Source organism: Triticum aestivum, chromosome 6A, assembly GCF_018294505.1.
Source record: "Triticum aestivum cultivar Chinese Spring chromosome 6A, IWGSC CS RefSeq v2.1, whole genome shotgun sequence".
In the NCBI taxonomy this organism is placed as follows: Eukaryota; Viridiplantae; Streptophyta; class Magnoliopsida; order Poales; family Poaceae; genus Triticum; species Triticum aestivum.
Window position 1 is genome coordinate 73,795,641 of NC_057809.1, and position 27,826 is coordinate 73,823,466.

General features: G+C 45.5%; 3 protein-coding genes across 4 annotated transcripts; 1 reads left to right on the forward strand and 2 right to left on the reverse strand.

Moving 5' to 3' along the window:
* Positions 1 to 474: 474 nt before the first annotated feature.
* Positions 475 to 3,926, forward strand: LOC123132119 (calnexin homolog). Its single transcript, XM_044551875.1, has 6 exons — positions 475 to 728; positions 825 to 894; positions 1,863 to 2,992; positions 3,178 to 3,249; positions 3,340 to 3,456; positions 3,543 to 3,926. Exons 1-6 carry the CDS (start codon positions 657 to 659, stop codon positions 3,669 to 3,671), a joined length of 1,590 nt encoding a protein of 529 aa, XP_044407810.1. The 5' UTR covers positions 475 to 656; the 3' UTR covers positions 3,672 to 3,926.
* A 2,635-nt stretch (positions 3,927 to 6,561) lies between these two features.
* On the reverse strand, positions 6,562 to 7,297 carry LOC123132120 (uncharacterized). The gene is made up of 2 exons (XM_044551876.1): positions 6,866 to 7,297; positions 6,562 to 6,789 (listed from the first exon to the last, which is right to left on the reverse strand). The coding sequence occupies exons 1-2, from the start codon at positions 7,295 to 7,297 to the stop codon at positions 6,562 to 6,564; spliced, it is 660 nt and encodes a 219-aa protein (XP_044407811.1).
* A 14,550-nt stretch (positions 7,298 to 21,847) lies between these two features.
* Positions 21,848 to 27,577, reverse strand: LOC123132121 (geranylgeranyl pyrophosphate synthase 7, chloroplastic). Of its 2 annotated transcripts, XM_044551877.1 has the most exons (8): positions 27,141 to 27,576; positions 26,353 to 26,445; positions 25,932 to 26,006; positions 25,720 to 25,775; positions 25,470 to 25,529; positions 24,132 to 25,215; positions 23,810 to 24,040; positions 21,848 to 22,285 (listed from the first exon to the last, which is right to left on the reverse strand). In XM_044551877.1, the coding sequence occupies exons 5-6, from the start codon at positions 25,479 to 25,481 to the stop codon at positions 24,160 to 24,162; spliced, it is 1,068 nt and encodes a 355-aa protein (XP_044407812.1). In that variant the 5' UTR covers positions 25,482 to 25,529; positions 25,720 to 25,775; positions 25,932 to 26,006; positions 26,353 to 26,445; positions 27,141 to 27,576; the 3' UTR covers positions 21,848 to 22,285; positions 23,810 to 24,040; positions 24,132 to 24,159. The 2 variants fall into 2 exon arrangements, with proteins under 2 accessions (XP_044407812.1, XP_044407813.1); XM_044551878.1 differs by lacking the exon at positions 25,720 to 25,775 and having other exon boundaries at positions 27,141 to 27,577.
* Between the last annotated feature and the right edge of the window lie 249 nt (positions 27,578 to 27,826).

Sequence of the window (27,826 nt, forward strand, 5' to 3'; positions counted from 1 at the left end):
AGGTGTGTTGTTTGCCAAGCTTTGATGGTTTGCGTACGTGTGGAGGTGGAGATTAATAGCTTAGAAGGGGTGGTGAACCTCTGAAACTCACGCTGTTCTTCGTGCTCTATTACATCGCCAATACATATTTAAGAGCTAACTTTACAGCACATTTTATGCTATGCAAGTTTGTTTGCACTTGTGACGGAGCGTTGGACGAACTCCCGTGGTTTTTTCTTTGGGGGGGTTGGTTTTCTGTCACCAGCCGCGTATGAATAAAGTGTTTTAGTTGCTAAAAAAAGACATGTTTTGAACAGAAGAGAAGGCCACTCGAGTCTCGAGGAAGATCTGACAAAGTCAGTGAGAGGAAAAAACCGCCCAAAGCTTCCACGTGGAGCCCGCGGTGGGTCCAGGCGTCACCACGCGTACGTGGCGTCCTCCCGTTGGCCAACATCCCGTCCAAGCAGCCCCTGATTGGCCGGAACGACTCACGCCACGTCTCGCGGCACAGCCTCCCCGCCCAGCGCATCTCGGCCGTCGCAACCTCCACCCCGCCTCATCCCAGCCGTCCAGCCCCTCCGCATCGCCCCTTCAATTACGCCCGTCTCCTCCCCCAGCCTCGGTCGCTTCGAAGATCGACACCAGTGGAAGTTCCAGAGAGATCGCGGGGGAGGAGGATGATGGGAGGGCGCGCGGTGCTCCTGCTGGTGATCTCGGCGCTGTTCGCGCAGATCGGCGCGTCGGATCCGGTAATTGATCTCTCCGTCTCCGTGCCGCCGCATCCAGTTCTTTCTGTTTGCTTAATTTTGGGTGAGATTTGTGATGTTTTGCGTGTGGTTTTGCAGCTGTTCCACGAGTCCTTCAACGAGAGCTTCGACGGGAGCTGGATCGTGTCCGGCAAGGAGGAGTATAAAGGTAATTCTCTCGCCTTTACATTGTTTGCCTGCCTGTTTTGTTACATCTGTGAGAGATCCGTGCGTGGGTTTAGCGGGTGGTTGGGTTTCTGATCTGTTACGCGCGATGTTCCACTGGCTTATGAGGTTCTGAATCTGATCTACTAATTTTGTGAGACGATTTTATGTGGAATTCGATGCAATGGTTTAGTTGAGGCAGTGAGGAATTATCCCAAGCGATGCGTTTGGGGGCGGTGAGATCCAGAACATGTTACATGTTGTGCCGCACGTATCAGGCAGATATTGCCTTTGTTCCTATCGTACCTATGGTGATGCGTTAGTGCGGATCCGCTACGCTTCCTCTGCCATGGGCTTGTTGGTGATGATAAGCGCTCAACAGTTGTTAGCTTGTTAGTAGTCAGTTCGGCATTTCAGTATGGTAGAACAATGCGGAGGAATGAAGGCAGTATGTTTTGAGTCTGGATATCAATATCCACATGATTCTGCATCAGGTTAATTAAAATTGTTGCTCTATGTTCCATTTCCTTGCAAGCATGTCATATGGTCGACGGAAAATGCAGCACCTTGCTCTTAACCATGTAACATTACTAGGTGATTTATGGCTTGGCAACCTTATGACTTGATTTTTTTGATCGGGATTCTGATGATACAAATGGAATGGTGATTTGTGATGGTATACCGTTAGTAGATTGCTAGCTGTAGAATCATGTTCTTTGCAAGTCTTGTCTTACAGTTCATTCATGTTCATGCCCTCTTTCCCCCCTAATGAATTGGGGTTATGTGTTGAACTTATGCTTCTTGTTCTTTGATTGTATGCGTTGTTTCCCATGCCTTTCCTAGTTTAGGTTTTGCCAGGCAGCTAGCTTGATGTTGTCCATTGGACTCCATTTCCTGTCAAAATTTGTTGTTCCCCAATACTTTTTGTATAGCACTTATATGTATCAAGTGTTGATATAATCTGCCATGCAGGTGTATGGAAGCACGCAAAGAGTGATGGCCATGAAGACTATGGTCTCCTTGTTAGTGAGCCTGCCAGGAAATATGCCATAATCAAAGAACTTGATCACCCGGTTATTTTGAAGGATGAGACAGTTGTCCTGCAGTTTGAAGTGAGGCTTCAGAATGGCCTTGAGTGTGGAGGTGCTTATATCAAGTACATCCGTCCTCAGGCTACCGGATGGAACGCCAAGGACTTTGATAATGATACTCCGTACACAATTATGTTTGGTCCTGACAAGTGTGGTTCAACAAACAAGGTTCACTTCATCCTGAAGCACAAGAACCCTAAGACTGGCAAATACGTTGAACATCACCTCAAGTCCCCACCCTCTGTCCCATATGACAAGCTCTCTCATGTCTACACGGCTATCTTGAAGCCGGATAATGAGGTCAGAATTTTGGTGGATGGGGTGGAGAAGAGCAAAGCAAACTTCCTGTCTGCTGATGATTTTGAGCCGGCACTTATTCCATCAAAGACTATTCCTGACCCTGACGACAAGAAGCCAGAGGACTGGGACGAGAGAGCTAAGATCCCTGATCCAGTTGCGGTGAAGCCCGATGACTGGGATGAGGATGCCCCAATGGAAATTGTGGATGAGGAGGCCACCAAGCCAGAAGGATGGTTGGATGATGAGCCTGAGGAAATTGATGATCCAGAGGCTGCTAAGCCTGAGGACTGGGATGATGAGGAGGATGGCGAATGGGAGGCACCCAAGATGGACAACCCCAAGTGCGAAGTGGCACCTGGATGTGGTGAATGGAAGAAGCCGATGAAGGATAACCCTGCCTACAAGGGCAAGTGGCATGCCCCCCTGATTGACAACCCCAACTACAAGGGAATCTGGAAGCCCCAAGAAATCCCCAACCCAGAGTACTTTGAGCTTGACAAGCCTGACTTTGACCCAATTGCCGCTATTGGAATTGAGATCTGGACAATGCAGGATGGCATCCTATTTGACAACATTCTTATTGCCGATAATGAGAAGGTAGCCACCTCTGTCCGGGAGAAGACATGGAAGCCCAAGTTTGATGCCGAGAAGGAAAAACAGAAGGCTGAGGAGGCTGCAGCAGGTGCATCAGAGGGCCTTTCTGAAATCCAGGTAATTCATTCTTCTGGCGTTTTCCAGACATTATGTTTGACATTCCTTCAGTGAAGTAACGAACTTTTCTTGACATTGTCAAACTCATGTTTTGTTCCATATCTCCAGCAAATATTTTTTACTGAATCCTTCATTGTATCTCTGCTTGCATGTTATCACTGACTGATTTGGTATGCACACTGCAGAAGAAGATCTTCGACATTTTGTACAAAGTTGCAGACATCCCGTTCTTGGAACCATACAAGACCAAGATCATTGTAGGGCTCAAAATCCTTTCTTATGTCCTGTGTTCAAACAGTTTGGTGTCTTCTCTGAAAAATGACATCTAATTTCTCTTTGTTTCCCAGGATGTGATTGAGAAGGGAGAGACACAGCCAAACATAACAATTTCGATTTTGGCCTCGGTTATCGTCGTCATTGTGACTGTACTCTTCAGAGCCCTGTTTGGTGGCAAGAAGCCAGTGGTACCATATTCTCTTGACACCTGCCATTGCTGTATACTGCTTAAAACCTGAACCAAACGACTGATCGTAGCTTCTGCTTCTTTCAGGCACCTGTGAAGCCTGCTGCTGAGACCAAGAAGCCCAGTGCCGTCGTACCTGATGCCGCCGCTGGAAGCAGCGGCGACAAGGAGGATGACAAGGATGCACCGCGCCGAAGGTCGCGAAGAGACGCATAAACTAACTCTTGGTGCCTTCACATTTTGAAGGACTCGGTTATAGCCTTTTTGAGAGTGTATAATCGAACCCTCTGCTGCTAGTAGCAACCTCTAGTTTTAAGTCGCTTGACATTACGAGCCGGCGAAGCTCGTGTTGTTCGGTTGTTTGTGTGCTGTCCTGAATCAGCTAGAAGAGATGTCTTTTTTTCCTTTCCTTTTGTTTTTTATTTCTTTTGTTTTATATCAGATGAAACATGAAGCTTGTGTTCGGTTGTTTGTGTGCTGTGCTAAATCAGGTACTCCCTCCGATCCATATTTAGTAGAAATTACTGCTTTTCATTCAGTTGAGTTGGTACCTAAGGTTAAATTAGAAGCGACCTTTTTGGTAGCTGCTCTACGAGTTGAAGGTGTCTCGGTTGACGAGTCTTTGTTAGCTTTACCAGATTGCAGCTATCTGCTTCCATCGGGCAATTGTCTCAAATTTTGCCACTAGTGGGACATTTGGTTTGCCAGTGAGTATTTGAAATGATTAAGTGGTGAGTGCAGTTCAAGTGATCATCATCTTGTATTTTCTCAATATATTTTTCTGATGGTAGCTGACAGGCATATAACTGATGATGTCTGAGGGAAGTGGAGTCATTTCCCTTCCAGACGCCTGTGTGGTCTTGTGCAAAGAGGTGGTTGAGGCACAAATTTCAACTCTTTCAGAGCAACTCCAACGGCCCGATCCAAACCGACGGTACTTTTATTCGTTTTTTGTTTGTTTATTAGGCCAGCCGCCCGCCCGACGTCCGCCTTTTTTTAAATTTGAGTCGGCAGCGCGTCCAACGCACCGACCCATTTCATGACCGCGCGCGCTTAGATCATGCCAGCGACCATGTCGTCGCCCTGGTTTTGGCGCTGCAGTATGCGGGAAGATTCGCGCGCGCCGTGGCCGGCGCTTGTTATAAGAAGGCACTCCCTCCACACTTTGTCCGTCGCCCACTCGTCTCGTCCCCTCTCGCCGCCTCTGCGCCACCATGTCGATTCGGCGCCTGGGCGCTTCGGATTTTTGCGGAGTCCGCGAGCGCCGCTCTGGCGTCTTCTCCTCCGAAATCTGGTTTGGTGTGAAACGCCTCATCCTCGGCACCTTCGACACCGCAGAGGAGGCGGCCCGCGCGCACGACGTGGCGACGTGACGCCTCCTTAGGCCTCGTCAGCAGATGAATTTTCCTGACGTGTCAAGCCAACGGGCGTATGATCTCGCGCCTCTCCCACGGCTTTTCATCGACGAAGATCGTCGTGTCCATCGAAGGCGGTAGCGTCGCCTTGCCAACGCCGAGATGGACGTGGAAGCCATGGTGGTGTGGCACGAACGCTTCCCGCAGGACATCGTCGACGAGCGTCAGTTCTATAAGCAAAGGAGGACGGAGAGGGAGGCGGGAAGGACGGAGCGAGCCGCCTATCGGGAGGACAAGCGTGCGCGGAAGTAGGCCGCTCAATTGAAAATGAAGCTACGAGAAATGTCAGGTTGGGATTTCGAGGACGAGCAGTATGCTGACGCCTACATTCAGACGTCGGAGGAGGACATTACCGAGTCGGAGTCGGAAAGCGACGAGTAGTTGGTATTTTCTTTTATCTGTGTACGCTAGAAGTATCTATGCATCCTTTTCTATCCAAAAAATGGCCGGCGGCGTCGGCGAAGAGGCAGGCGGGCGAGGGTGTGCTGTTGGATGTGGAGTGGCCAATGTGCCACCGACCAGCAGACCCGGGGAGAAGAGAGGGGGAGCGCGCGCGTCCGTCTCGTGTCCGCGCCGACGCAAATCCGGCTCAAAAATGGGTCGGGAATGGGTCGGCAGGCGGACGAAATCGGACGCGCGTCCGTTTGGGTCGGCGCGTTGGGCCGACTCTTCTGTCCGCGCCGACCCAAACGGACGGCGGCGGACGAAATGGGTCGCTCCATTGAAGTTGCTCTCATGCCCTTGTTTGATGTCATTTACTCCCATTCCTAAATATTTATCTTTTTAAAGATTTCAAATTGACTATCACATACAGACATATATTAGAGATATATTGAAGTGTAGATTCATTTATTTTGCTTCATATATAGTCACTTATTGAAATATTAGAAAGATAAATATTTAGAAACGAAAGGAGTATTAAGAATATTTAGATCGCTATTCTAGTAATTTAAACGCTCTTATATTTTGTTTACGGAGGGAGTGAAAAAAGTATAGATAACCCCCACAACTATTCCATTTGGATCACATAACCCCCTCATCTTTAAAACAGGGTTCTTAATCCCCTTAACTATCCCAAACCGGACAAATCACCCCCTAACCTTCACTTTAGCGGTATGGGACGGTGGTTTTGCATACGTGGCGTCTGGCTTGGGCCCGCCGGCTGGCCACGTCGGACAGGGGCTGCTGGGTGCGGTCTAAAACGACCCCCCCAGCCGGTTCGACCCAAATCAGCCGCCGCCGCCGCTTTTGTAGCTTTTGTACTGGAATGCAATGCTGTGTGAGCTTTGTACTGATTTTCAGATTTAAGATATGAGCACTGAACTGCAAAGAAATGTCATGTTTGTTCATTGTAATGTTCATTTCACAGCAAATTCAGAAGTTAACAACAATGTTACTGTATTTTATCGCAACTGTACAAATTAATGAGATCAAATTCAGAAATTTACAGCAATGAGTTAAACCTGACATATGACACTTTCGGTAAGCTTCATGTCACATAATAATCTTTACTCATAAGTTTCACATAATAATCTTTACTCATAAGTAATCAGACAAATGCTTAAGGTCTTTGACATACTAAACCAGATAAATGCTTAAGGTCTTTGACATACTAAACATCCACAAAAGGCTGGAGACACTCAATTTTCAGATGAACAAAATGCGCGCACACTGAGAAGCAAGCTGGACATTCAATGTTCCCCAGTTAGAAACCATTGAAACCTGTTCTGACTTGGCACTTGCTGTGAGCCTGAAGTTACTTGAACTCTTGGAGCAGGCTGTGAGCTTGAACCTGCCCTGTTGTGATTCCTTCTCTGGGTTCCCCTTCCAACAGGTTGAGAAGCAGTTTTGGGCATTGAAGTTGGCCTTGCTGGACTATGCGCTGCTTGCTTCTTTGTCCTCTTTCCTGGGTGTGGCACCTGACAAACATAATTATTAGTACTATTTTTAGAAGTGAACAAATATTACTGTTAAAGTTCAGACATAACTAATTACCTGTGTGTTGTTTACTAAATCTTTTTGCTGTTTTTTCCTTGCTCTTTTTGCTGCTCTTGTGTAGCTAGCATTTTGTTTCTGACCTTTATTTGGATTTTTCTCACAGGTTCTTTTGTTATGAGAAAAGCTCCCACACATAGAACATGCAATTTTAATGCCTTTCTTTGAAAGCTTGTTCCCCTGAGGTTTCTCACCTTCTTCTCTTCTTCTTTTTGTCTTCTTTCTTCCTGGCATTACCCTATGAGGAGGTGGATGAGGTTTTGGCATGTCAGCAACTGGCCAACTCTCTTTTCCCTCCACTGGTTGCAAGACATGGTTATATATCTTGTCGTACTCAGAGATCTTGTAGCATGGGGCAATGTAATCATCTATCAGTCCAGAGATTGTGTAAATTGCACTGATTGCATGGTGTACCTTCTCCATCTGAATCATCTAGCCAAGAGTTTTCAGGCACTGCCTTCATCATATGACATATCGTCATCACTTTCAAAGTATGGTGTACCTTCTCCATCTGAATCATCTAGCCAAGAGTTTTCAGGCACAATAAAATCATCAGACACATTGCATGTTTTGCCCTCATCTTCTCTCAACATGTTCTTTCTCACTTTCTCCTTCAATTCTTTTGCATATTTTCTCATCTCCAAGACCTCATCATCAGATGCTGAGCTGTTGCTTTCTGAAGGGGGGATAGCATAGTCACTATCAGATAAATCACTGCCACTATTTACTTCCTCCTCAACTACACTTGATTTTCCTCTACTAACTGTTAATTTAGATGTCCTTCTAGGCTGGTAATACATGTTGGAAAATTTCCAAGGTTCTGGTTCTTCCATGTGCCCCTCTGCACCTACATATTGGTGCTGCTCCTCTGCACCTACATATTGTTGCTGCTCCTCTGCATTTGCATGAACCTGCTGCTCCTCTGAATGTTGTTGCTGCTCTTCTCTAACTGAATTGTGCTGCTGCTCTTGTGCATACTCATCCTCCCAGTAACTGCTGCTCTTGCTGCTCTTCTCCATGCCTCAGATCTGTCCACAAAATTAAAAGAATCTGAATTAAAAAACACTCCTTCAATTTTAGTTCTAGTCGAATCAACCCTAAATCAAATAATTTGAGTGTACCATAATCAATTAATCGTACATATCATGGTGGCAGTAAACCAAATCAATAATTCCATACATGACAGACGTAAGATAATCTGGAACCAAAATCCATGAAATCCCCCGAACCATGGAAACCCCAACCTAAAACAGAGAAAATACAAAGGTATTGCAACACATGTTTGGGCATCCATCTTCGGTGACTGACCTGCTCGCCGCGCCGCCGTCCGATACTCACTTCATGCCGCCGACCATCATCCCTAAACCTCGTCGCCGCCGTCTCTCAGAGAAGGAGATCGTGTTGGAGATGAAGAGAAGGGAGGCGAACAGGCTGGGTTTGGGTCGAACCGGCTCGGGGGCGTCGTTTTAGACCACACCCAGCAACCCCTGTTCCACGTGGCCAGCCTGTGGGCCCAAGCCAGATGCCACGTATCCAAAACCACCGTCCCATACCGCTAAAGTGAAGGTTAGGGGGTGATTTGTTCGGTTTAGGATAGTTTAGGGGATTAAGAATCCTGTTTTAAAGATGAGGGGGTTATGTGATCCAAATGGAATAGTTGTGGGGGTTATCTATACTTTTTTCCGGAGGGAGTAGTTTGCTCCCTCGTGACTCATGTTCAGAGGGACTGTTAGTAACGCCGTAGATCTCCAAGTATGCTTGCTTCCCCACCCCCATGGTGCGAAGCCTCGATTCAGTTTGTTGTGTCACGTACTTGCTGGACTACATACGCATTTTGCAGGTAAAAGCGAGCCAACAGGGTCTGTTCGTTCTCTGAATTTACGAGCTGAACCGGTTCCTTCTTCGCCTCTAGGGACCGGCGATCCGTTTGCTTCAAGTTCCTAAGGTGGTAGATGTGTCTGTTTCCTGCTCGGTAATAACCTGTACAATGGTACTTTTTTAGGACTGTCAGATAAGATAAACTAGATAATATCCCGTGCATTGCGACGGGAATTTATACGAAAACTCAAAACGGTGCCCGGGCTCATCTGCTCCCTCTCAGCAAAAAATTCAAAAAAAAAAAATACTAGAAAAATTCAAAAAATTCTAAATTTTTTTGTGGTGGTAGATAATTTGACGCGTGCGGTGCGCCCCAAAATCAACTTATTTGGACATCTGAGTAGCTCTCGGCAAAAAAGACAAATCAGGGTCAAAATAGTGCGTGAATAGTAAACATTTTTACAGACCCTGATTTTGTCTTTTTTGCCGAGAGCTTCTCAGATGCTCAAATGAGTTGAATTTTGGGGCGCACCTCACGCGTCAAATTATCTACCACCACAAAAAAATTTAGAATTTTTTGAATTTTTCTAGTATTTGTTTTGAATTTTTTTCTAAGCGTGGGTGCAGCTGAGCCCGGGTGCAGATTAGCCGCACTCGAATTTATATCACTATATAGAAGGAAAATCTATGGAAAGGGAAATAGTAAAACCATGGAAGGAACATATAAACATGTTCATTTGAACCTTCGATAGACTGATATGAAAAGTAAAAAGAAAGAGAAGGCAAAAATGTACCGTTAATGTTTGATGGAGCATTTTAGTTAGCGATAATGGAAAGTGGAAGTGGCGATGAAAGTACTTTTTTTAGGGATGCAGCGATGAAAATGGGGAATGTGTTTTTTTGAGGTGTTGAAAATGGGGAATGTGAAGTAAGCTTTATGCTCGTAGGCTCTGATGGGCCTAAAATCAGAAAGAAACAATTCTATTTTAATAATCAGAAGAGAAGAAAAAGGCGAAAGGGCAACACCATATCTAAAACAATATCAATTAAATTCGATTGATCTAAGTTTACCATGGTTATCTCAAAATATTAATTCAATTGAGAACTAAGATTATGACCAATAAACTACTGTCATGTACTAAAATAAAGGAAAGTCAAACAAAAAATTAAAAATAAAAGGAGATAGAGAGAGACCTCCTAAAATGTTTGTTTCATCCTTCTTGAACTTGGTTCATCGACTCATTATCCAGTTTCTTTATGCTATCGTCTCCCTTAAACTGCCATGCAGTGGGGCTAGCACTCGCACATAGATTAAAAAAAATCGGATGCGGCAAGGTAGTTAAGAGGAGCCTGGTGACCCCAAGAAGAACCAATGCCAAACTTGCGGACCTATGCAAAACAATTAGGTGAAAGAAGTTTGCCCTATGCATAGAAGAGTTTAGTTGTTAAACAGTTAAATGAACAAAGCTTAGCAACAACAAACTAAGCACCTAGTATTGGAGACTTTAGTTGCTAAATTTTTTAATGCACATAGCACCCATCTTAGCACCTGTGCATTGAAAAAGGCCAAGTGTTTTGGTGCTTCGGGGATTGTGAGGTCATTGAGAGCCCCACATATAAGGTTCTTTGATGCTTAGTTATTGCTCCTTCTTTCACATTTTTATTCATGACTACTCATTAAAATTTGTGAACATTAAAATAAAAAACATCTTTAAAATTCACCTTTTCAGATTCATTAATATTTATTAAAATTCACTGATATTTAAAGTTCACTATTATTTTTAAAGTTTGTGAATAGTTTTCAAATTTGCAAACATTTTTTTAATCCATAAATATTTTTTTAAAATTCGTGATTTTTAAAATTCACAATATTTTTAAAATCCTTTAGCATATTTTACTTAAACTAAAATTTTCAAATAAAAAAGAATAGCCAAATTTTTGTGAGCTAGTAGCAGGGCGAGCGGAAAAAACTACGCGAGCGAGAGGAGCAGGCAGCCAAGCTGAGCAAGTGAGGGCTTCATGGGCTGGCCGGGTTTTTTGGGGTTTATCTATGTTGGCTTCTGTTCTAATTATGTTATAGTGGGTGTTTTCTGTCGTTGTTATATCGTGTCGGGTTGCTGTTGGAGAGAGTATTTGCTCCGAGAGGAGAGTGGAGTTGTTTGGTGTGTGGTTGTGGTACCTTACAAGTTTCGGCCTCGATGTCAGCTGATGGTGGTTGTTTGAGCCTCTTGCAAACTTCTATTCCATGCTTAAACCATGTAACTATTTAGGTATTATAGTTGATGAGGTGGAGGAGAGAGAAACAATAAGAAAATGCGTCCTTCTTTTAATTAAGAGATGATCTCTTAGGTCATGTACAATGGTTGATAAAATAGTCTAATATTAGGTCCATCACGAGAAGACAATGAAACTTGATGTACAATTGGTCACTTCTTAGCCTTATCTCCGATCAGTAGATATTCCTAAATATGTGATGAAACTTTACTGTGATTTTTTCTGGACCAGAAGCAACCCTAGAAGGTTGGGGAGGAGGCCAGAAGCCTTACAGGAGAGCCACGAGCTCACCAGGCGCTCCCTGGGGGGTAGGGTGCGCCCCCTGAGCTCGTGACTCCCACGCAACTCCGTTTGACCTAATTCCACCTTATAAATTCTCAAATATTCCTAAACCAACAGGGAGCCACCCGAAACTCTTTTTCCGCCGCCGCAAGCTTCTGTTCTTTTGCGATCCCATATGGAGGCCTTTTCCGATACTTTGCCGGAGGTGAAACCAATCACTGAGTGCTTCTACATCATCCTTGCCGCCTTTCGATGATGCGGGAGTAGTTGACCATAGACCTATGGGTCCATAGCTAGTATCTAGATGGCTTCCTCTCTCTGTTTGATCTTCAACACAATGTTTTCCTCGGTCTCCTTGGAGTTCTACTCGATATAATCTTTTTTTTGCGGTGTGCTTGTTGGGATCCGATGAATTGTGGGTTTATGATCAGTAGTTGAGTCTTTTCTGAACTTTATTATACATGATTGTTATACCTTTGTATTTCTCTCCGATCTATCCGTTTGGTTTGGCCAACTAGATTGATTTATCTTCAGTGGGAGATGTGCTTTGTAATGGGTTCAATCTTGCGGTGCTCAATATCCCAATGACAGAAGAGGACAAGACACAAATTTGTATTGTTGCCATTAAATGTAAAACTATGAGGTTTATTCATATTGGTTGGGTCTACTTTGTCTACATCATACCATCTTGGCGTTACTCTGTTTGTCATGAACTTAATACCATAGATGCATGCAGAATAGCGGTCAATTGGTGGAGTAATAATAGTAGATGCAGTCATGAGTCGGTCTACTTGTATCGACGTGATGCCTATATACATGACTATTGCCATGAATACGTCATAACTATGCGTTTTTCTATCAATTGTCCAATAGTAATTTGTTTACCAACCGTATGTTACGTGTTCGGAAGAGAAACCTCTAGTGAAAATTATGACCCCCCGGGTCTACTTTTATCATATTATAAAAATAAAAAATATCTTGCTGCAATCTATTTACTTTGATTATTTTGCAATTTATCTATCTACCTATACAAGATTTAATCCTTACAGGTAACGAGCTCAAGGGGATTGAAAACCCTCTTGCCCGTGTTGGATGCAAGTATTTGTTTTTGTGCGTGCAAGTGTTGTTCACGAGGCTTTGCGTGATTCTCCTATTGGTTCGATAAACCTTAGTTCTCACTGAAGGAAATACTTATCTCCACTATACAGCATCTCCCCTCCTATTCGGGGAAAATCTCAACACAGCTCACGAGTAGAACCCAACAAACACACCGCGAAAAAAGATTACATCGGATATTACTCCGAGGAGAACATTGTATTGAAGATCAAAGAGAGAGAAGAATCTATCTATCTAATCACTATGAACCCGTAGGTCTGTGGTAAACTACTCAAACATCATCGAATGTGCAACAAGGTTGATGTAGAAGCCCTCCGTGATCGATTCCCCCTCTGGCAGAGTACCGGCGGAGGCCTCCAGATGAGATCACGAAAGAACAGAGGCTTGCAGTGGTGAAATAATCGTTTTGAGTCTCGCTCGGGTGGTTTTGGGATTTTTGGGAATTTATAGAAGTGAAATTAGGTCAAACGGAGCTACGACGGGCCCACAAGCTCAGGTGGCGCGCCCACCCCTCGTGTGAGCTTGCAGCTCTCACGTATATCTTCTGGCCTCCTCCCGAAGCTTCTAGAGTCCCTTCTGATTCAGAAAAAATCACTGTAAAATTTCATCATGTTTGGACTTCATTTCGTATTGTTTTTCTTTGAAACAATAAAATAGCAAAAATAGGAACCGTCACTGGGCACTGAGTTAATAGGTTAGTTACCAAAAATGATATAAAATTATATATAAAGCATACAAGATTGATAATATAATAGCATGAAACAATTAAAAATTATAGATATGTTGGAGACGTATCATCCAGTTGTCGGTCTCACCGCCAAGAGAGAGAGAGAGAGAGAGAGAGAGAGAGAGATGGAGTGGGCTCACTCTTGCAGGGCTGCTGCCCTAAACAATGCACTTGGACGAGAGATAGTGATGGGCCAAGCTAGATGGGTTTCTGGACTGTGAAGGCTTTAGGTATTTCTGTTTTTCCTTTTTGAATATTTAATTTAATCATAAAACCAAATCTATTCCAATTGGAAATTTCAACACAATAAAACAAATAAAATATTTGAATCTTAGGATAGTATTTCCAGCTCAAATACTAAGTAAAATACATATAATATTGTTTACAAATTTTATTTTGGGATTTATAAATGTTTCCTAAAACTTAACTTAGGGTTACAAATAATTACCAAAATATTTTTTAACACCAAACAAATTTTCAAATAACATTAAAAAATTCCAACTATTTTATATTGAAGGTGCCATCTTACCTTCTCTCATTTAATTTTCTTTGCTGGATTTGTTTCAAATAATGAAATCCAAAATGAATATTTGGGAAACTCCTTTCATTCCATCTCATTTGAATATTCAATAAATCCAAAACTTTCAAATTTTATTCAAATTTAGCTAAGAACAAGCATCAGAAGCAAATTTTTGATTAATCATATTTAAATAATGACATTCGTAAATTCTAAATTTTGGGATGTTACACTATTTCTATAAGGGTTTTTCTACTAGTGTTGCCATCGGTTAGTTCCACAACAACAAGACGAGGCTAAATATGCAAAATTGTGAACTAGCGAATTTTTTATGAGAAAAATCTCGACAAGGAACTCAACAATAATATTTTATGTTTCAAATGGGTATGTATCTTTCCTACTCTATTTCTCATGCGCGTCCAACATGGACCAAAAATAGAAAAATAATAAGATGACTTGTATTGGAGGAAAGTAATAGGGGATGTAACAGATCTGAAGTACATAATTTGAGCCCAATTTGATAGGGTTGAGCTACATACTCCACATATTCCACATCTTAATATGGCAAAGTTTTAATCCCACGTTGTCCTTATAATTTTGTCTCGCTGAATGGTGGCGAGATTTTGTGTGACGCCCCCGATTTGACCGTACACTAATCATGCACGCAAATGTGTACGATCAAGATCAAGGACTCACGGGAAGATATCACAACACAACTCTACAAATAAAATAAGTCATACAAGCATCATATTACAAGCCAGGGGCCTCGAAGGCTCGAATACAAGAGCTCGATCATAGACGAGTCAGCGGAAGCAACAATATCTGAGTACAGACATAAGTTAAAACAAGTTGCCATAAGATGGCTAACACAAATGGGGATACAGATCGAACGAGGCGCATGCCTCCTGACTGGGATCCTCCTAACTACTCCTGGTCGTCGTCAGCGGGAAGCACGTAGTAGTAGGCACCTCCAGTGTAGTAGGAGTCGTCGTCGACGGTGGCGTCTGGCTCCTGGACTCCAGCATCTGGTTGCGACAACCAGAAAGAAAAGAAAGGGAAAAAAGGGGAGAAAGCAACCGTGAGTACTCATCCAAAGTACTCGCAAGCAAGGAGCTATACTACATATGCATGGATATATGTGTAAAGGGCCATATCAGTGGACTGAACTGCAGAACGCCAGAATAAGAGGGGGATAGCTAATCCTATCGAAGACTACGCTTCTGGCAGCCTCCGTCTTGCAGCATATAGAAGAGAGTAGACTGAAGTCCTCCTGGTAGCATCGCATAGCATAATCCTACCCGGCGATCCCCTCCTCGTTGCCCTGTTAGAGAGCGATCACCGGGTTGTATCTGGCACTTGGAAGGGTGTGTTTTATTAAGTATCCGGTTCTAGTTGTCATAAGGTCAAGGTACAACTCCAAGTCGTCCTATTATCGAAGATCACGGCTATTCGAATAGATTAACTTCCTTGCAGGGGTGCACCACATAACCCAACACGCTCGATCCCATTTGGCCGGACACACTTTTCTGGGTCATGCCCGGCCTCGGAAGATCAACACGTCGTAGTCCCACCTAGACCAACAGAGAGGTCAGCACGCCGGTCTAAACCTAAGCGCCCAGGGGTCTGGGCCCATCGCCCTTAGCACACCTGCACGTTGCGTGGGCGGCCGGAAGCAGACCTAGCCTAGTAGGCGTTCCAGTCCAATCCAGCGCGCGCCGCTCCGTTGCTGACGTCACGAAGGCTTCGGCTGATACCACGATGTCGAGTGCCCATAACTGTCCCCGCGTAGATGGTTAGTGCGTATAGGCCAGTAGCCAGACTCAGATCAAATACCAAGATCTCGTTAAACGTGTTAAGTATCTGCGAACGCCGACCAGGGCCAGGCCCACCTCTCTCCTAGGTGGTCTCAACCTGCCCTGTCGCTTCGCCACAAAGATCCACTCGCGGGTACTCCTACGAGCCGACCTGTCTTTTAGTCATCACAGGTATCATGTATAAAGTATATAGTATATACCCGTGATCACCTCCCGAAGTGATCACGGCCCAGTAGTATATCATGGCAGACGGACAAGAGTGTAGGGCCACTGATGGAACACTAGCATCCTATACTAAGCAGTAGGATAATAGGTAATGGTAACAACAGTAGTAGCAAGGATAGGCTATGCATCAGGATAGGAATAACGGAAAGCAGTAACATGCTACACTACTCTAATGCAAGCAGTAGAGAAGAGTAGGCGATATCTGGTGATCAAAGGGGGGGGGCTTGCCTGGTTGCTCTGGCAAGAGAGAGGGGTCGTCAACACCGTAGTCGTACTGGGTAGCAGCGGCGTCGGTCTCGGTGTCTAGCGAGAGAAGAGGGGGAAGAAACAATAAATATAATGCAAGCATATGCATAGTGATGCATGACATGACAAGTAACGACGTTAGAGGTGCCCTAACGCGGTAGTAGGTGATACCAGTGAAGGGGGATGACATCCGGGAAAGTATCCCCGGTGTTTCGCGTTTTTAGGCAGAGGAGCCGGAGGGGGGAAAGTTGCGTGTTCGTTATGCTAGGGATGCGTGGCGGACGAACGGGGTGTTTATCCGGATTCGTCTCGTCGTCCTGAGCAACTTTCATATATAAAACTTTTTCATCCGAGTTATGGTTTGTTTACTATTAATTTTCTAAGTTTTAAACATTTTCTGGAATTTCTGAATTTACTTTAATTCGAATTAATAAACAGATAAATTGCTATGGGTACACAGGAGTGTACCCATCAACATGTGCATGTGTATGAGATGTGGGGCCCTATAGTCAGCAGTCAACAGTCAAAGATGAGAGGGTTGACTGGTCCAACTGACATATTGGGCCCACATGTCATTGAAAGGTGTGTTCGATCTTATCCACAGAAATAGTAAAAGGGGCGGTCCCACCTGTCATAGGGACATTTTGTTTTAACAGATTAGTTAGTAGATGGGGCCCGTTTGTCATAGTCTTAGGTTAATTAAACATGGTTAATTTGTTTTAACTAAACGATTAGGTTAATCTAATCCAGATTAATTAAGTTAATTAATTCTTAAATTAATTAATTAATTAATATTTTAATTATTATATTTTTTTGTTATTCTTTTTTTTAACGTTCTGGTGGTGGGTGCCCCATGTCAGTGGCCCAAAGGCCATATCGGTTCGGGCCAAGGGGCGCCAGGAGCGGGCGCCTGCCCGTAGGGAGCACGGCAGGGCGAAGCCAGTGGCCGGGACGGCCTGCAGGCGGCGCGCGCGGTCCCGCGTGGAGAGGGACTGGCCTTGGCCAAGCCAGATGGGCGCGGCCCCGGTGCGCTGGTCGCGGCGATGGCTGGGTCCAGCAGGGAGGCGAGCGGGGCATGTGCGGGAGGGGGTAGGAGTGGCGCGGTACACGCGCGCGAGCGATGCACGGCGAGGGAGAGGCAAGCGCGAGGGGGGGACGGCCGCGACGGCGGAGGTGGCTCCGGCAGGGAGCAACAGCAGGCAGTGGTCGCTGCGGAGCGGGCAAGGGGCGAGGCCGCAGAGTGAGGACGACGAGCGCGGGAAGCGGGGCCGTAGGCGGAGCGCGACGGAGATGGGGGGAGGGCGAGGCGTGGGGCGCGTCTCCGAGCGGCGCGACAAGCAGAGGGCCGCGACGGGCGCGGTGCGGGCGTGCACGCGGTAGAGGAGGCCGGGGCGTCGCAAAAGGCGCCGGCGATAGAGGGAAAGGGGGAGAGGAGGGGTCCTCACGGTGGGTCGCAGGGGACAAGGCAATGGGGCTTGGGGAGGATGACGGAGACGACGAGGTTGATGGGGAGGCAGTCCGGCGGGGGAGGGTGAAGCAGTCCGGCGGGGGGGGGGGGGGCTCCGGGCGCCGGCGTCAGCGTGCGGGGGCGAGGGGATCGGGAGTTCCCGATCCAGATCCAGGGGGAGGAGTGGTGCGAGTGGGGTGGGGGTGAGCTAGGGTTTCGGTCGTGGGGGGGATAAGGGAGGCGTGGGGGAGGCCGGTTGGGCCTGCGGTCGAATGGGCCGGCCTGCTGGGCCGAAGCCCAGTGGGGGCCTTTCTCTTTCTCTTTTTTTGTTTTCTGTTGTTTTTTTTTCTTTGTATTTTCTTTTGTTATTTCTTTTTTGTTTTAATTCATTTAAAAGCATTTAGGCATTTTATAAAAATGTGTTTACTTCACCATAATTACCGATGCAATATTAGATATAGCCCGAACATTTTATTTTAATATTCGAAAACTTTTGTCGTTTGACTTAATTAGGATTTAAATTTAAAACGGTTTTGAATTAACCCGAAATTAATTACAGTGACAGAGGTGACGTGTCACCATTAACGTGAGATTACTGTAGCGTGATTATCCGGGCGTTACATTTTGTTTCCCCGATTAACATGGGGTCTCCTCGGTAATTTCTTGACGTAGAATTTCTAGGGAATCTATAATTTGTATAGTATAGACGTGTCAAAAAAGTCATGTCACTAATCAGTTTGTTCCAACTGGCTTTTATGCTCCTAGAACTATGTCTCCCTTAGGTATGTATGTGTTATATGTGAGCTAATTGGGCACGACTATAGCCACATGTTTTGCGCCAACACAAATTTGCAAGAAGGCATGTCTAACAAGAAAGCTAGGGTGATGGTTAGTGCCGCAGTCACCACAAAAGACTTAAATCTGCCATGTGTGAGTGTTGCCCGAAAAAATGTCCAATCTGGATGGATGGATGATCTTGTAACTTTGAGGACTGCAACCTATGAAATTTCTGGAAGACGCCATTGTCCATAAATGATTACCGTTATTTTTTTTTAGAAAAAGAGGACGACCCCCGGCCTCTGCATCTGGACGGTGCATACAGCCATTTTATTAATTATTGACATAAGACCGTACAGAGTCATACAGCAATAAGTCAAAAGCCACCAAAACAAGTAACAACTGTCGCTATCTCTATCCAGTTGATGTAGGGGCGCTGAAAGTCTGGGCCTAATACCAAACAGACCACGCAGCCAAACCTAAACATCTAAAGACTTGAGGTCCCACCCAAGACGCCTGCCTGGTATGGGCACCCACCAGTCCAGCGTGCTTCTCAATCAGGACCCCTGCCGGGTATGAGGCCGCCGCAGCCGCCTGCCACCAATCCATCTTCAGAGCTGTACTGCTGCACCGACCTTGCCAAGCCTATCTGCCATCAACGCCACCATGACGCCAGACAGCTTCCACCTCCTGCACGAGTCCATCTCCGCGCATCAGACGCCGAGTCTCCACAGCGCCACGCCGCTGAGATCCGCCACCATCAATGTGTAAGATGAAGCACCGCTCCACCAAAGTCGCCGTCCTCTAGTCCCTCGAGCCCGTGTGCACCTCCAAGAATGACGCCCCCAGGGGGGAAACGACACCAGAGAGCCGCCGTCATCCGATCTACTGATCTAGGGTTTCCCCCAGAGGTAGCAGAGAGTGGCCTTGAACTTCTCCACGACGATGCCTTCAGGAAGGGAACGACGCAGACAGCGTCGCCATCGCCGGCCTTGGCAATAGCCAATAGCAGGTTTTCACCCGGGTCTGATCGAAGACCTCCATCCCTCGTGCACGGGTCGCCGCCATCCTTGCCGGGATCTGGATGATCCCGCTGCTAGATCTCAGCAAGGAGAAGCCCCCCACCGAGACCCGCCGGCCGAGCAGTGGAAGCCGAGATCGCGCCCGCAGGATCAGATCCGCGATGGATCCATGCCCGCGCCGCCGCCCCGGAATCAGCCCCGCGCGCAGCCGGCACCGCCTACCGAGGCTCGCCGCCGCGTGCCCCGCGCCCCACCACCGCTCGCCGAGGCCTGCCACCTCGCGCCAAACCGCGAGCGCCGCAGGACACCGCCGCCTGCTGCCTAGATCCGCCGCACGCGGAAGAAGGGGAGTCGGGAGAGGGAGTCCCCCCGCCGCCGCCGTCTGCCACGCGGGTTTCACCCGGCGGCGTCACCCGGCGGCGGCGCGAGAAGGGGAGAAGGAGAAGACGGCGGCGGCCCTAGGGTTGGAGAGCCCCCGAGTCGCCCAGGGCGGGGGCGACGCGAGGGACCCTTGGGCTCTGGGCATTCTTAGAGCCAATCATGCAGGCCGGGGGCACATGACTTCCATCAAATTCATATGTTGCGGTCCTCTGGGCATTTGAGACAATTCTCTATTGGGCATTCTTTCGGATAGCGCACTCATATGGCAACCTCAGGTGAACACTATATTGAATACAAGTGATGAATGCACTATTTATCTATCAACGGTAGGGCAGTATGCTAAATTTAGACTATGCATGCATAGGACCAACCAAAGAAAGACCAATACCTAAAATTTCCGTGGATGAGCGCTCTATCCTTTTCACCTCACATTATTATAGGATGGTGTTTTTGTTTAGAACTCGTGAACTATTATTTTTTAGGGATCTTGAACTACAAATTTATGCTACCTGAAGTTCAAAAAATTGATTTTGGGAGCAGACTGTGCGTGCGTGCGTGCGTGCGTGCGTGTGTGTGCGTGTGTGGTGTGTGTGTGTGTGTGAGAGAGAGAGAGAGAGAGAGTAGTTCGTGGGACACGGCTCTGGGTGGGGTTTAAATTTGGTGTTCATATTTAATTACTTGTTATGTATTTCAAGCGATCTACACGATCTTATATTTTTTTTACAGAGGGGTACAAGAGAGTACGGTTTGACCGAAACTGCATGAAATTTACAGTTTAGGGCTCTTCTCGATTGTAGGATTTTTGGTGCCCTTTTTGGTTCGTAGGAAAATGTAGAGAAGAGATAGAGGAATAGAAATTTCCTTTTGGCAAATGGAGCAAAGGAAAATGGAGGAATTCTTTATGATCTTGCTCCTATTTCTTTAAAGAGAAAAACTTTGTAATTTTACGATCAACTTGGACCATTTTCCAAAATCACTATACATGAAGTACACATCCGAGTTCTGTGGTGGCAAGAAAACAGATTATAATTTTTTTCCTTATTTTTCTTTGAAGGGAAAACCACTTGGCACTTTATTGCGAGTTTACGAGTATAACATCCTGTAGTACATGCGGAATCGGAAATCTAGAGAAATCATCGTCCCAATTATACATAAATTTGAATCATAAGCATGCCTAGCTAAGAAATGTGCCAAATCATTAGCTTCCCTTCTGCAGTGCTAAAAACAGATTGAATTGATCTCGTGGGCATAGAGAAAGCAATCCGCTAAGATTGCGGAGTATGGCGCCAAAATATCCACATCACCTTTGCACGTTGAGATAACCTCAAGGCAATCTGATTCAACTAGCACATTTGAGCAGCCAATTTGGTTGATCAGATGAAGACCTTGGCGTAGGGCTAAAGCCATAGCAGCGCTGTCTGCATATGTGAAGGGTTATGCCTACTGACTGTTTTTTCTAATCAGTATATGTCTTGTTCTTCTAATCTTTCTTTTTTGTGCATCCTTATGTTCTACTCTCTTTTTTTGTTCCATTCACATGTTCCAATAAGACAGGATCAGTGAATTTTTTATGATTTGAGTGCTAAATTTGAACGAAAACCATAATAAGTATTTTGGATTGGAGGGAGTATAAATTAATAATTGGTGCCAATCATGTGGAGAATAAAAAAAGAACTCTCTTATGTCAAACTACAATCACGTGGGGACCAAAAATAGTTGATCAACGAATTTCTACACAGGTAGAGCACATAAGAAATGTAAGTACTTATTCACACTTATTTTCAAGATTGTTCTTGTTTTAAATTCTATCACTATTCAGAAAAATAACCTTATGAAAGCACGTGCGAAATACGAATCAAGGATACGAGTTTTAGCCAATGGGGATAAGTGGGCAAATACATGAAAGCTCAAATGCAACAAATGGAAAAGCACATGTAAGCTTTGGTGACGATGATGTCAATTTAAATGTTAATGATTGGTCTCTTTCAAATTTTTAACTCATGCAGTTCGCATCTACTCCCTCCGTTCCAAAATAGATGACCCAACTTTATACTAACTTTAGTACAAAGTTAGTACAAAGTTGGATCATCTATTTTGGAACGGAAGGAGTACTACATACGGTAGTATTTAATGCAAACAACATTAAACTTTGCTCCCCTAAAAAAAATTAAACTTTGCAGCATACACCAAACAATCTGACTCAGGTGTCCCATGTTTCAAGAAATTCAGTTCATTTCCGAGCAGTTCAAGATCATTAGCGAGCAATGAAGATAAGTTGAAGAGATGAACAACTGCATCGAACACGCAACAGCAAGACTCCACTTTCACCATGATAATGAGAAAATACAGTGGTCTTTAATCTAGTATCATCCGAAATGATAGTTACAAAATAATTCTGCACAACAACACACCTCAACAAACGAACATAAATTGGTTCTTAACAGTTCATCACTTGATCTAATTAGTCAGTAAAGCAGCATAGCAAAACAGTTCAGCTTTCAACATGCATTATTCTCATCAGATGCACTGATCTTGTCTTAGCTGCAATTTCAGCAGCCCTCTTGGAGTTTTAGTTCTGCAGCTTTGGCACAGTTGTTTCGCCGGTGACCCTCGACGCCACAGTTCTTGCACTGAACAGGTTTCCAAGGTTGCTTTGGAACATCTCCTCGATCCGGGCAAGTCATCCTCTTGGGTCCCTGCCGCCGACAAATGGTGCAGCATCTTGTGCGCTTACTCAATCCTTCGTATGGCGCCTTGAGTTGCATGTTGTTTCACTGATTATGCAGAGCACATAAAACTGCAATTAGACTATCGTGTTGAATTTGTTTCAGGGAGAGAACGATGTGCAATCGGAAGTAACAGATGTGATCAGCACATATGTATCACTCTGCTTTTGCATCGATAAAATTATACTGAACTATTCATAATGCTCCAGTTGGTTCTTGAATTGCTAATGAATCAAGAAAAACACTTGGGAAGGATTATGATTTTTATGTACCTCGGCCATTCAGAGGCTAATGTTGGCATTATCATATTTGTTCTACTAGAAAAAATGGTGTTCAAACCACATAAAACTATGGCAAGTTCAGCATGGTAGGTGGGGTTCTTTCATTTCAGTTTCTTATGGAGCCATATATATGTATGTATGTTGTTTCCGATATGCCTTCATTTTCAAAGCAGGATTGCAACTGTGTTGACATATATTTGATTCATCAGTACAAATAATTGCACAACGTGATAAGTAGTTCAAATGAAGTATGGAAATTTGTGGGGTTGTCTACATAAACAACATAAGAGGAAAAATACAAGTAGAATTTCAGTTACAAGATTTGTTATAAATAGCTTATATAAAATATTACTATTATGATAGCGGCAGCAGCCATCGTAAGGCAAGGAGGACGACTCTCACTTTATCTCATCCGTCAATTCCAAGTTTCATTACCTCATCCGTTGTTTTATGATAGCTGCAGTTGTTTGCCAGAAATCTTGGTTATTTATGTTGTTGGTCGCCTTCCATCTCTACAAGAGCTTGAGTTCTCTATTGTAGGCTCTATTTTTATTCCGGTGTTACTCAAAGCTATATTAATAGTTATTCTAAAAAGAGCTATATTAAAACTCTGCACCTATATTCTGAAGGATGGACCATTTAAGACTCATCTGCACTTGTTTTCTGCTTTACAGTGGAAAAAAGCATGTGTCTTGCGTCAAATATCGGTAACTAAGGCAGCTTTTGTAACTCCAAACCAAAGACTATGCTCAAGTTAATTTAACCTTGATTTTGTTTCTGGGGGGAGAGATCATACTGCATTTTCAATCTATACATGCGTACAACTTAAGCTGAGCATGTAGACCCTACATACTGAAAACTTCCCAATTCTATGGGCTGTAAATTCTCAAGTTACATTTCGAAATTCAGTTATGAAGATTATTATAATTTTGGTCTTGGTTGACAATCCCTATAAACTGGAACCTGCACATATGCAGGTTGCACGATCTGCACTTGCACAATATTATTTTCCATTTTTGATTTCTAGGTTTTGTACATCTTGCCCTCTCCACCAACTTTTTCCTATCTGTTCTTAAAGATTTTGCACATGTTCTTTTTGGCTGAAGATCAAGTACACATATACTCCCTCCGTTCGGAATTACTTGTCACAAAAATGGATGTATCTACAACTAAAATACATCTAGATACATTCATTTCTTGGACGAGTAATTCCGAACGGAGGGAGTAGAAACTCATCTTCTTCAGGTTTGTGCCATTAATTTTGGAATTGGATCACTGAATACTTTCATACCTGCGTGTCCATCCAGGAGCTCTAGGTCCATCTTGCCTATGGACTGTTCGGAAGCTTGTACTGAGCCCTCCCTTTCAGCTGCCACCGCCACATCCCGCACATATAGATCTGCTGGTCAAAGCTATAGGCCGGGAGCTGAAGCTGCTGCATCCCCGCAACCGGTGCGCTGACTGGGTATTGAAGCGGCCCCATCGTACTGCACTATCACTGACCTCCTCAAGCACCGTCAATCTGCTCAGCAAGAGGAGGAAATTGCATATCAATCCCATGGAATCCAAACCGAACAGAAAAATCTGGTGAGACTAATGAACTATTGTCATACCTTTTAATTGGCCGATTGCACTGATCAATCAGTGCTGCCGGTAGGCAATGAAGTGCGCGAGGTGACGCAGAGGCTCTGTACAAGTACCGTCGAAGCGGTCTAGCTCTGCCTCAGCGCTCGCCACAAGCTGTGCCGCGTACGCGAGGGTCCCGTCCATGCCCATCAGCTTCGGGTACGTTGCCTTGTCGGTCGCAATGTCCTTCCCTGCCGTCTTCCCCAGCTGCTCGGACGCGCGCGTCACGTCCAGCACGTCATCCACTACCTGGAATAGCAGGCCGACATAACGCGCGTACCGCCGGATGCCCTCGATCTCTTCATCGGCTCCACCGGAGACGATGGCGCCGCACACCGCCGCGGCCTCTAGGAGTCGTGCCGTCTTGTGCACGTGGATGTACTCTAGCGTGGCCAGGTCGACGTCTGTGCCATCGCTGGCAAGGTCCACGACCTGCCCTGCCACGAGCCCGTCCGTGCCCACGGCGCTGGCGAGCTCTGCCACAGCACGGAGTGCGCAGTTCGCCGGCATGCCATGCTCCGTGCATCCCCGGGCAACGTGCTCGAACGCACGCGCCAGGAGCGCGTCCCCCGCGAGCAGCGCGATGCTGACGCCAAAGACGACGTGGTTTGTGGGGCGGTCGCGCCGGAGGTGGTCGTCGTCCATGCAAGGGAGGTCGTCGTGGATGAGCGACATGGTATGGACCATCTCGACGGCATAGGCCACCGGCAGGGCAGCGGCCTCATCGCCGCCCACTAGCTCGCACGCAGCAAGCGTAAGCATGGGGCGCACCCGCTTGCCCCCCGCGAAGAGCGAGTAGCGCATGGACTCAAAGAGGCGCTCGGGGTGGCCAAGCGGCAGAGCGCGGTCGAGCGCTTCATTCACGGTCATTGCCTTGGACGCCATGTATCGCTCGAGGCTGAAGGGATCCTTGTCCTTGAACACGGTGCTGGTGCTCGTCGGAGCGCACCGTACGAGGCTGGGCGTGGATTTCTTGGCATGAAGTGAAGTGCTTCTTGGAGGAAGATGGAGCTTGAAACTGAATTTGGAGGAACTGGTTGCATTGATGTTTATCTGATTGAATGATCTTGCCTGGAGATAACAACGATGAAATGTCAGCGAAGATTAAAGAAATTTGTGCCAAAGAGACTGCATTTTAGCATAATATATAACCTATAGCACTATTTAAGGTACAGATGTTATGTTAGTACATAGAAGCTAATTTCAATTAAATATCGGCGCATTATCATATTTGAGCTAATTTCTCAAATAATGGGAGTACTAGCTTTTGCAATGAAAAGGACTCTAGGTAGTATTTGGCCACTATCGTATTTCTTCAGGAATACCTTCGCTGCCATTGTCAGGCTGAGTGGAAAGGCATAAGATGATTGATAACTCAGAATTTTCTGTCAAAGTAAAACAATGAAAAAATTAGATCAACGACAGTGAACTGTTCCAAAGTAATCACTGGCCACATTGCAAACTAAGCCTGAATTGCTAACCAGCATGTGTGTCTTCTGTGAATATGAAACAAACCGATGTTCTTCATCAATCATAAAAGAAATCAAAAATAAGTCATGCGATGCTAGGATCTACCTCCAAATGAAGTACTATGACATTCTTATTTTCTGGCTCCTATGCCTGTCTGATTCCTGTGTAAATGCACTATATAAATTATTTGTATAACTAATAGTAAATGATTTTTATAAAGTGAGGGAATGCTGATACGAATAGGAATACTAATTTGTCGGTATAATCTATGTTTATCAACAGTCTTGTCAACCTTATCGCATAGGACAAATTCTCACCAAATGCCTGGTTGGTAGATGATTCCAGCACTAAAACAAACTGAAGGAGGGTTTTCTTCACACTTCGGTGTATACCTGAAAAATAAGACAGTATAGCACATTGCATCAGTTTGAAGGAAGGAAATTAAACATGATCAGAATTCAAAAGCTGCACCATAACAGAGACTATCATTGGTTGATCATACAGAGGTGGCGCACATGAGCGACCCAGGTGCGCCGTATGCATGTGAAACTGAAGCGAGGGAATAAAAGAACATGCATGCCAGGGATATCAGAGGAGGGTTTCACTGATCTGGATAAGGATTTTGTGCCCTTTGTTCTTATTTAAAGCTTGCATCTCTTGCATTCTCCATACAAATACTTTCCTGAAATCCAACTAGAACTGAATAAATTAACTATGGGCAGAGGAAGGAGGGAGGACCTTCGTGGTACTGCTGTTGGTACTTGCTATCTCCCCAACTTAAATTGTTGTGGCTGCCTCACGCCTCATGTCGAGCCGATTACGATTCTCCATCTGTAAACCAAAATGTAAATGGATACAAAAGTCAGTCTGTAAAAAATATGCAGATATGAGCATATCACTGCTTGATATAATCACAAAATGATGGCTATGAAGCAGTGGAGTAGCTGATGATGTCAAAACTCAGTCAGTATCTATTAGCCGAGACTACTATGTATTTCCCTCTGTATTGGCAATTGCTTTGTTTGACGATTCATTTCATAGCAGTGGTTCATCAGGGGGGAAAAGGTTGCAGCTCTACTGTGCATGGAAATGGTGCGGTGTTGATATAATTAAAACTTTGGTTTGATGAGGTGAAAGGGCGGCCGAGATTCATCCTGCTGGTTGGTGCTTTTGAATGCACGAAAAGCAGAGCAGCCCTGGCAATGTCGCCAAAGAGTAGCACTTAATGCTGCAGGATGAATTGAAATTGAACTCATTTTTCATTTGGTCATCTATCTATCTATCTATCTATCAGGCAAGTGTTGTCATGCAATCTGTACTCTTATGTGCTGGAAATTTCGGAAAGGGCAACGTGGCCTATCCGTGTCTCTGCGCATCAGTTGATGTATTCACTGAAGAACTAGCAAACATGCATCATGCATCAATCTGGTCATTTAGCAATGGTAGAAACCTCGCGGGAGAAGGTATGGTCATTGGCATCGATCTTGAGTGCACTGAGTTTTGTAAACGAAGAGAAAATAAGGTACCTCATGGGAAAGGAGGAGTCGTGGGGCGGATGGCGTCGGCAGCGGCAGCGGAACGCACAGATTCGGGGGCGGCAGATGGCGTCGGCGTCGGGCGCAGCAGCCAGGAACAACTTGCCTCAACTCGAGGATTCAGGGGCCGGTAGCTGGTGTCGGCGTCGGAGGCGTCGGCGTAGAATCGGCGGCGGCGCGCCAGCAACCCCACGGCGTGATGTGGAGGGGCACACGGCGGCGTCGTGCGGCCTCGGCCGAGCGGAAATCAGCGGGCAGTGGTGGATCGGCGGTCGGCGGCAGAAGCAGGGGAGAGACGGGCCGGCGGGGCGGTGGCGCGGTGGTCGGCAAGGCTCGGGCAGCAGGGGCGGTTGGCGGCGGAAACAAGGGAGAGATCGGCGTGGATCGTGGGTAAAAAATTTTTTTTGGCGATGACGAAGCGGTACGGAGTATTGTTTTTTGACGTAAACAAAACTTTATTCCTCAGATAATAGCGAGATCGTGGATGGAGTTGATCATGGAATGTGTGACCTCAGTAAGTTACAGAGTGAGATTTAGTGACACTGAGACTGAAGAATTTATACCTACTAGGGGACTGAGACAGGGGATCCTCTGTCCCCTTATCTATTTTTGTTGTGCTCAGAGGGCTTATCTTGCTTGTTAGCCCATGAGGAGGATATTGGCGGAATTAAAGGTAT